At 47.2% G+C, this 10007-nt stretch overlaps 1 protein-coding gene across 1 annotated transcript in view; it reads left to right on the forward strand.

The window, feature by feature from the left end:
• Positions 1–5450: 5450 nt before the first annotated feature.
• Positions 5451–10007, forward strand: part of TUBGCP3 (tubulin gamma complex associated protein 3) — a 92864-nt gene continuing 88307 nt past the window's right edge. Inside the window, exon 1 of the mRNA XM_023217681.2 lies at positions 5451–5731. Coding sequence (XP_023073449.1) covers positions 5656–5731 — 76 coding nt within the window. The 5' untranslated portion in view covers positions 5451–5655. The remainder of the gene's footprint in view (positions 5732–10007) is intronic.

Raw genomic sequence — 10007 nt, forward strand, 5'->3', positions numbered from 1 at the left:
TGTTTTCTATGTCACTGATTGCCATTCAGATCTTTCTTTTTTTTTTTTGAGATGGAGTCTTGCTCTGTCACTCAGGCTGGAGTGCAGTGGCGTGATCTCAGCTCACTGCAAACTCTGCCTCCTAGGTTCAAGTGATTCTTCTGCCTCAGCTTCCCGAGTAGCTGGGATTGCAGGTGTGGGGAACCACGCCCAGCTAATTTTTGTGTTTTCAGTAGAGATGGGGTTTCACCATGTTGGTTAGGCTGGTCTCTAACTCCTGACTTCAGGCGATCTGCCCTTGGCCTCCCAAAGTGTTGGAATTACAGGCGTGAGCCACCATGCCCGGCTTTATTTATTTATTTTTTTTCTTTTGAGACAGAGTCTCTCTCTCTGTCCCCCAGGCTGTAGAGCAGTAGCATCATTGCTGCTCACTGCAACCTCTTGCCTCCTGGGTTCAAGCGATTCTCTTGCCTCAGCTTCCTGAGCAGCTGGGATTACAGGTGTGCGCCACTATGCCCAGCTAATTTTTGTATTTTTGTAGAGACAGGGTTTCACCATGTTGGCCAGGCTGGTCATGAACTCCTGACCTCAGGTGATCCGCCCGCTTTGGCCTCCCACAGTGCTGGGATTACAGGCGTGAGCCACCGCGCCCGGCATCCATTCTGATCTTATTGCCCTTCCTTCTACTTAGTTTGAGCTTGATTTGGTTTTCCTTTTCTAGATTCCTGATGCAGAAGCTTAAACTATTCCTTTTACCTCTTCCTTTCTAATGTAAGGATCAAAACTTAGCAGCATCCCATCAATATTTTGAAACGTTTCTTTCTTTTTTGAAACTAGTTTTATTGAAACAGAGTTGGAATGCAACATGCTGCCTGGAAAGATGGCTGCAGCCCCCATGCCTGTGAGATCTTTCAGGTCTGACCATGGGCGATGACAAAGGCCCCACCTGGCTGCCTCATGGTGTGTGGCCAGTGCACTGCCGTGTATGAAGGCTGTTGTAGGGAAGGACCTGGGTGCTCTGGGCATCCCCTGTGCCCAGCCCAGGCACCTCCCTTCCGAGACCACATGGGTCCCTTGGCTGAGGCCTGTCTCAGGTACCTCTGCCAAAGCCTCCTTGTCAGGGGGCCTGGAAGACATTTTTCCCACTCTGACTCAGTATTCAGCACTTTTCCACTCTAAGCTGCCTCCCTCTCGCTCTTCCCCAGACTCCAGGACCATAGAATGGCAGAAACCTTTTGTTAGGGGCTCTTTGGGCAGTGAGACAGTATTCCTTCACTGCTGTCTTCACAGACACACTTAACCTTCACCCAGTGCTGTGGGGGAAAATCAAACACTAGGGTGGGGGCTGGCACCCTCCGTGAGGCCTCTGGCTCCTACTCCTGCCGGGAGTGACGCCTGCCTGGTGGAGACTGTGTTTGGCCTTTGACCCACCCACCACCCAGCACCTGGCAGCCGGCCCCTCCTGCTCAGTGCCTCACAATGCACAGATTAAAAGTGTGTCGTTTATTACATTTAGGAACCAGTATTGAAACATTATTAATCAAAGTCCGTACTTTATTCAGACTACCTAGTTTTATCTACTATCTATGCCGGTTGTGAACTATTCCATCCTGTGTCCAGGCATAATGCAGAGAACGCTGTCCTGGCCACCCTGGGGGTAGCCATGGCCACAGGTCGTTGTCACAGAGTTCAGATGTTCCATCTGGAGCCAACCAGTAAACACCCGGTCACTGTGCCCACTCAGTGGTATGCCAGCCAGGACTCTGTAACACAATGGCGTGGATGCACTGTTCTCTGGGTTTCCATCCCATATCTCCAGTGCTACTGGGCCAGGGATCTTTGAGGTGATTCTTTTGTTCCCAATGTAAAGGGGCAAGTGGACCAAGTTGACCAAAAGAGAGGGTAAGCCAAGTGAAACCATCTCAAGTTTGTGTTATGCCATCCCAATACTGAGTGGTCTAATCTCTCAGTTGGTGTAGTACCAGCATTAAGGCATGTGAACTGGTTCCTTTTACTGAAAAGCTCTTCCTATGGCTTTTGCTTTGCAAAGTATTACTAATAGGCCAGTGATGTACACTAGCCTTCGTCATACTAGTGCTAAGCACCAATGACTTACTCTCTGAGAAACACAGACACATTTCTGATATTCTGTCTACTCTTGTCCTTGAAGAGGAGCTGCCACCACGGTAGGCCAGAACCACCAGAAAGGGGCGCGAGGCCACACACCTAACAAGTGTTGTCCTGTAATTGACTAGCACAGGCCCAAGCCTACTTGTTTGCTTCATGGGCAATGGCTGGTGATAGTAGCAACAAAACATAAGAACCAGGGACAAAAAGAAGGAAGTGTGGTGGGAACTTGTAAAGGAAGACCTTCCTCATCTATTAATGATGATTCTCATTAAGATACAGGCCTGGTCCGGTGTCTTGAGAAGGCTGATCGCCTCAGATGTTGTTTTCGTCTCATCCTTGTTGGAAATGGAGTTTTAGTTTTAGATCACCAATCCGAGATGAAGTCCAAATTGGCAAAGCAGCTTTCCTTACATGGGTGGCAGGTATCCAGGAATCAACTCCTTTAAGCTTAGTGGCACAAGGGTTGGTTAGGAGTCCCTGATAAGGCTCCTTCTTCTTTGGTGGAGAAAGTCCTGTAAAGGACACTATTTCCCACGAAGTCTCCTGGCTGAAGTATGTGGTCCTTGAGTTTTTGCTTCTTGGAGCTCAATGTGGAAAGAGTCTTTGACTAAGTCACAGTTTTTACTTTGGTGCCTTATGAGGCTGCTGCAATACTACAACCCGTTCCTTTTTAGTATCATTGATTTACAGTTTCCTGGAGACAATTTCATAGGTCTGTCCATGATAATTTCAGATGGAGACAGCTGGCATTTACCCATAAGGGCTGATCTTAGGTGAAGCAAAAACAAGAGCGAGCTCCCAGTCAAGGAAGTTTTAAAACTTCAGTCAGTTTTGTCAGTTGAGTTTTGATTATTCTGCTTGTGCATTCTACTAACCCAGATGACTGGGGTGATAGGCACAATGAACATGCTGGAAAAATGGGCCAGATTTTGCATACTGACTGGATTATTTGTGCAGTGAAATGAGTGCCTCTGTTGCTATGAAGTGCTTGACGAATTCCCCAGGTCGAAATAATTTTCTCTAAGATAACTACTTACCGCTCAGGCTGCTGCTCTTCTGCATGGAAATGCTTCTGCCCATGAGAAAATACACAAACCATCACTAGGATGTGCCTGTATCTTTGTGATGTTGGTAGCTGAAAAAATCTAGTTGCCACACCTCAAAAGGGCTTTCTGGTAAAGGGAAATGATCTGGAGAACTGGGTCAAGGTTTCCTTGCATTATATTCTGGGAAGACAGCAGTGACTGTATACCTATGAGAAACAGTTGGAGAAGGTTTCTGATGACATTGTTCTCCTAAAGAAATCAATAATCTTATCAGGTGTCCAGTGAGTTACATCGTGTATGCATGTTAAGAAAGACAGCTGGGCCAGGTGCGGTGGCTCACGCCTGTAATCCCAGCATTTTGGGAGGCCAAGGTGTGTGGATCATGAGGTCAGGAGATTGAGACCATTCTGACTAACATGGTGAAACTCCGCTCTACTAAAAATACAAAAAACTAGCTGGGCATGGTGGCGGGCGCCTGTAGTCCCAGCTACTTGGGAGGCTGAGGCAGAATTGTGTGAACCCAGGAGGCGGAGGTTGCCGTGAGCCGAGATTGTGCCATTGCACTCCAGCCTGGGCAACACAGCAAGACTCCGTCTGAAAAAGAAAAAAAAAAGGGAAAGAAAGATGGTTGTAACTTAGTTGGAAGTATGAGTTGGAGATTTGGATTGAGCTAATTTTACATAAAAATCTAACTTCCTTAAAGGCCAAAATGGTTTGATCTTTTTGTTCAGATAGGTTTATGGCCACCCTGTTTGCTATACTATCTGCTAACTGGCTTATCTTGCTTTTTTGAGTGTCTTTGAAAGGCCTGGAATCTTGATAATGGCTAATGATTTTAGCAATAGTATGGTTTCCCATAATTCTGAAACAAGGTACCCATTTTTTTTGTGGGCTGACTAGAAAAGGTTAAAAATCCTCTTCGTCTCCATAGCATTCCAAAATTATGAGCTACTCTGAGGATATCTGCTATCGGTATAAAGATGAGCAGTTATTCCTTTTGCCAACTGACATGCTCTAATTAATGCTACTAACTTTGCTTGTTGAGATGGTTGCTCCTAGAAGACAAGCACTTTCTATTTCTTTGGGCAAAGGCACTATGGCATAGCCAGTGTAATACCTTCCAGCTGCATCCTTTAAGAGCCATCTGTAAACCAAATAACATCAGCCTTAGTGAGGGGGGTTTCTTGTATGTCTGTCCTAGGAGACAGCTGGTCAGATAAGATGATGCAGTCATGCGGCGTTTCATCTGAAGGTGGGGGAGAGGGTGGCAGAATTTAGACAGCTGGACACCGTAGTATGGGGCTGAGAGAATAACTTCCTAAGAAGCCAGTTACTAACTGATCGTGCTGAGTGTGGTGCAGGTTTAGAAGCGCTTCCACAGAATGTGGATCGAAAGCAGTGAGGGGTGATGGCATCTTTGGTGCTTTGGTTGTTCTTGCAGAGCTGTGATGGTTGTTGCTTCATGCAAGGAGGCAGTCCTTTAGCTGCAGGGTCTAGATGTTGACTGTAATATCCTACAAGTCTGCTTTGTCTCCATGTTTTTGAGTCAAACGCCAACAAATGTTTTACTTGCTAACAACTCTGCAACCTGAGCTGGAATCAGGCCCGATGGGCTTTGCAGGCAGTCACATGTGTGGCTGGCCTCAGCGGGGATGTTGGGATAGCTGGATTGTCCTCCCTCTTCCATTTCAAGAGTTGGGATCTCTTTCCATCATTTTTCCTTCAGGAAGTTGGCCTTCTAACATGGTAGCTCACGGCTCCCAAGCGTGCAGCCATGTGTAAGCTTTAACGATTGCACTGAAGATGGCTTGGTGTAATGGTCCGCTTATCGATCTTTTTCTCGGCAGGTCTTCTCCTGTTCTGTCACTCCGTACGTGACTGATTTATTTTCCCAGGACGTCCCAGTCACCCGGGCCTGGGGGAGCGGCCTGCTCGGCGGTGTGAGTTCGGGCCTGGGCAGGGCGCCTGCTGGAGAGTGTGACCTGCCGCACCGCACAACCCCCTGCACCCTTTAAACAGCCTTCTTTCATCAGAAGCGTGAATCAAACCAATGCGGTTAACACACACACCCCCAGACAAACACACCAAATTATGGCCTTTAAGGTGCTACCGGCCACCAAGTGCTCTCCAACGAAGCCCGTCACGCTCGCGACTCCAGCCCCGCTCTGTCCGCGCAGCTCGAGGGCCTCGGGCCACCTGTCGCCCGGAACTTTCCCGGCCGCACGGGCAGCAGCCGGGGGAATACGCAGGGCAGGGCCGGGAACGCTTAGGCAGCCGCACGCGCGGTCTCGGCGCAGGGAAGAAGCGGGGCATTGTGGGAAGCGCCCGCGCTTTCGGCGGGTTCCGTTAAAATGGCGCCCTGGTGGCCGGCGGCGCCCGCGCCTTAGCCTGTCGGGAGCCGGGAGCTTGAGGGGCGCAGGGAGGGCGCGGGCCGCGGTCCCTGCGCTTGCGGCGGCGGTGGCGGCTCTGCCCAGACCCCCGTGCACAGTCCCGGGCAAGGATGGCGACCCCGGACCAGAAGTCGCCGAACGTTCTGCTGCAGAACCTGTGCTGCAGGATCCTGGGCAGGAGCGAAGGTAGAGGGGCCGGGCGACGCGGGGCCCGCAGACCCGCCCCGGGGGCCACTCCCTGCGCGTGCAGCCCTAATACGTCCCGGGGCTGGAGGAACGAGGATGCAGGGCCGGGGCAGAGGGCTGGGGGACGGGCCGAGGACGTGGGGCCCGGACGAGGGAGCGGAGGGCTGGGTTCGGGGGTTAGGGAACCGGGGAGAAGAGCGGAGGGCTGGGGCTCGGGGGTCAGGGAGCCAGGGAGGAGAGCGGAGGGCTGGGGGCCGGGACCAGGACGGAGGGAGTGGAGAGGCGGAGGCCGGGGCGAGAACGCGGGGCGGGAGGGCGGAGCCCGGGCCGGAGCGGGCTGAGTCACCGCTCACTCCGCGCGCGGGTCAGTCAGTGAGGATGGGAGGAATGCCAGCTCGCCAATTTATCCCGGTTCTCTGGTGTCACACGCCAGGGGAGGGCGCCTCTGCGTGCCTTTGGGTTCATGCTGTGTGGGGTGGAGAGAGCGGCTGCGCCGCGGAGGAGCATGCGGGGTGCTGGAGAGTCACATCATCGTCCCTTTTCATTAGGAAAGTTTAACAGGCTTGAGCATTATGGGAGTGGGGTGTTAACGACTGTTATCTGCCATATTTTCCCACTGTTTAAAGGGTTGAGGGTTGGATTTGATATAAAACTATTCTGGGAAAGTTCACATGGCGAATATTGTTACTAATAAGCAAAACTAAATTAATCCTATACAGTAGGCAAAACCATTTTGTAGCCGGGGTACTTTGAAAGAAATGGTACAGGATGCCATTTCTTGCTCCTTGTTTTGGCCAGGTTGGTAGGGGAGAGAGTGACTATGCATCGTGAGGGAGTTTTCTGAGTAATGGAAGCAACTGTGTTACGTATTAAGCACCAAAATGTGGAAAAGAAGTTATTCAATTTTTGAAGGAAGACTTCAAAAGTTACATTTAAAGTACTGGGAATGCATTTTGACCTTTTATGCTTCATGACAATTACTGTGCGTAATTCATTGGATGTTCTATGCTAATCTTTGGGCAATCATGAATTATTTTGTGTTACTATTAAATGAGTGACTTCACACAATTCTTGTTACATTTTGTAGAGTTTCATTCTATCTCTTTATTTATCTAAGAAATCTTTGAGGACAACCCCATCCTCAAAGTTCCTCCCAGGAACTATGCTAAGTGCTGGTGATGTAGATGCACAAGTCATTGCTCCCACAGATCTGACACTCCAGTGGAAGAGACAGATGATAAACCAGCCATGTTAATTAGCAATAAGTACTGTGGTGAAAAAGTACGGTAAAGGAATAGAGAGAGGCAGATCACGAGGTCAGGAGATCGAGACCATCCTGGCTAACACAGTGAAACCCCGTCTCTACTAAAAATACATAAAACTAGCCGGGCGTGGTGGCGGGCGCCTGTAGCCCCAGCTACTCGGGAGGCTGAGGCAGGAGAATGGTGTGAACCCTGGAGGTGGAGCTACTGTATAGGATTAAGCAGTGAGCTGAGATTGCGCCACTGCACTCCAGCTTGGGCGACAGAGCGAGACTCCGCCTCAAAAAAATAAAAAGAAATATAGAGAGAAGAGACAGGTGAGGGAAAGCCTCTGAGATACGTACAGAGACCTGAATGGAGTAAAGGAGGGCCATTTGAACATCTGGGAAGGTTCTGAGTAGACAGAACCAATGAAAAGGCCTTGAGGTATGAGCATGGCCTGCCCTCGTTTGTTTTTGTCATTAGCACACTGAGTTTTCCTTTCTCATGTTTCATGTTCCTCGTCATAGGGGGAATCAGATAAAACTAAGATTGATAGGACTTATCCACCTTAATGTCAGTGTTTTCCTTGTACCAGTGGTTCCAGAGTTTTTTGTTCTAGGGATAAACCACACATTCATACATTGCCATTGTCATAATTGGATTTTGAATGTCATTCATCGTGAGCTAAAATGATATTTCTCAGCTTAAAAACTTTTTTTTTTTTTTTGAGACAGAGTCTCATTCTGTCGCCCAAGCTACCGTGCAATGACGCGATCTCGGCTCACTGCCAGCTCCAAGGCCTCCTGGGTTCACGCAGTTCTCCTGCCTCAGCCTCCCGAGTAGCTGGGACTACAGGCGCCCGCTACTACACCCGGCTAATTTTTTGTATTTTTAGGAAAGACGGGGTTTCACTGTGTTAGCCAGAATAGTCTCGGTCTCCTGACCTCGTGATCGTCCTGCCTTGGCCTTCCAAAGTGCTGGGATTACAGGCGTGAGCCACCGTGCCCGGCCAAAAACGTTTTTTTTTTCACATTGAAGATTCTTTGATATAAAAGTTTTGCCCCTTCTAAGAGATTGAAATGCTTCTTTTCAGCAAAATTCTGTATTCTACTATCTTCCCATTTAGAATTGTGTCTAAATTAAAAGTAGGCTCTCAAATCCTGGCAGGGTCCTCTCTGAATTATTTATTTATTTATTTATTAGAGACGGAGCCTTGCTCTGTCACCTAGGCTGGAGTGCAGTGGCCTGATCTTGGCTCACTGCAACCTCCGCCTCCTGGGTTCAAGTGAGTCTCCTGCCTCAGCCCCCGAGTAGCTGGGATTACAGGTGTATGCCAGCACTCCTGGCTAATTTTTGTGTTTTTAGTAGAGATGGGGTTTCACCATGTGGCCAGGCTGGTCTCAAACTCCTGACCTCAAGTGATTCCCGCCCCCCCCCCCCCCCCACCCGCCGCTTGGCCTTCCAAAGTGCTGGGATTACAGGCACCAGCCACTGTGCCCGGCCCTCCCTGAGTAAATTATGTCATGAAGTCCATTAAAGGTGATGCTCTTTTTGCTGTGTTCTAGATAGCTAGGATTGTCAAGCATTTAAGATATAATTTTAAATTATGCTGCTATTTACTGAAGAATTTATAAATAGTAGCTTACCTTGTTCTTTCATTTGTTATACCTTAGTGAGCAAAGGGGCAATATTAATTACTACCTTAACAATATTTGATGTTAAAAAATTTGATTAGTGGGCATTTTATCTGGTAACTCCACAGAACATTTGATTCATTATTCTTTGATGACATGTTACTAACAATTGGCCTTATGCTTTTGTAATACCTTGCTTCTTTTTTTTTTAATTTTTTTATTTAATTTTTTATTTTTTTTTACATTGCTTCTTTAGTACTGTGAAATCAAGGCATAATAGGTACTTGTTACTTTTAATGAGAATTTCATATGAATCACATTTTTATAAGATATCTTTTAAAAAATTAAACAGTTGACTTCAAGGGACCTTCAGAAGCAAAGCACCTACATAAAATGGTGCTTGACAATTTTATAAAGTTAACGTAAGCGTGATTTACCACCTTTTCCAACTTACAACATCTGTGAATTTGCTTGAAACACATACTGCCAGCCAGTCATAGTCAAATCCTGTCTTCATATCCCTGCCTCTCCTGGGAGCACATTTATTTATTATGTCTTTGGGTATTCTTATCATTGGAAGCAGTGTGCTTGATGTTAGTGTTTCAAATCTGTCAGAGGTTACACTTCTTTTCATAGCTACTTTGTAATCCTTTTTCTATGAGGTAAAAAATACATAAAAAGGAATTTATATTAGATAAGTATTTCATCGTAAATGTTCAGGTATGACTACAGTACACCACATATTCGAAGATGATTGCCATAATATGCAAGACCTCTATTGAGTGTACTACAAGCCACTGGCAGAAGGTAAAGGAGTATTGTTTTGGTGATTCAGTACGACAAGTGGTGTTGCTTTGGTTTCATGATTTTCCAAAATGATAAAGAGCTTTTGATGAAGTTCCAAATACCACGCAATCTTCCTTTGGTTATGTAATTACATCATTGGGAAGATCAATGTGTATTACATATGTATTAAGGTATACATTAGCTATGTATTAAAATTTCGGAGTTTCAGGCTTTCAAGTTGTACTTAATGGATTTACTATTTTTAAATAAGTTAAAATTTAAAAATTGTCTTGGTTTAAATTTCTAATATGGTAGCTATGGATAGATACAACCTACATAAACAAAAGCTTTTTGGAGTTCTCAATCTTAATAGTGTAAAGAAGCCCTGAGACCAAAAAGTTTTTTTTTTTTTTTTGAAACGGAGTCTCGCTCTGTCGAGGCCCAGGCTGGAGCGAGGCCCAGGCTGGAGCGTGGTGGCCGAATCTCAGCTCACTGCAAGCTCCGCCTTCCGGGTTTACGCCATTCTCCTGCCTCAGCCTCCTGAGTAGCTGGGACTACAGGTGCCCGCCACCTCGCCTGGCTAGTTTTTTGTATTTTTTTTTTTTTTTTTTT

This window comes from Piliocolobus tephrosceles, chromosome X (genome assembly GCF_002776525.5).
Source record: "Piliocolobus tephrosceles isolate RC106 chromosome X, ASM277652v3, whole genome shotgun sequence".
NCBI lineage: Eukaryota > Metazoa > Chordata > Mammalia > Primates > Cercopithecidae > Piliocolobus > Piliocolobus tephrosceles.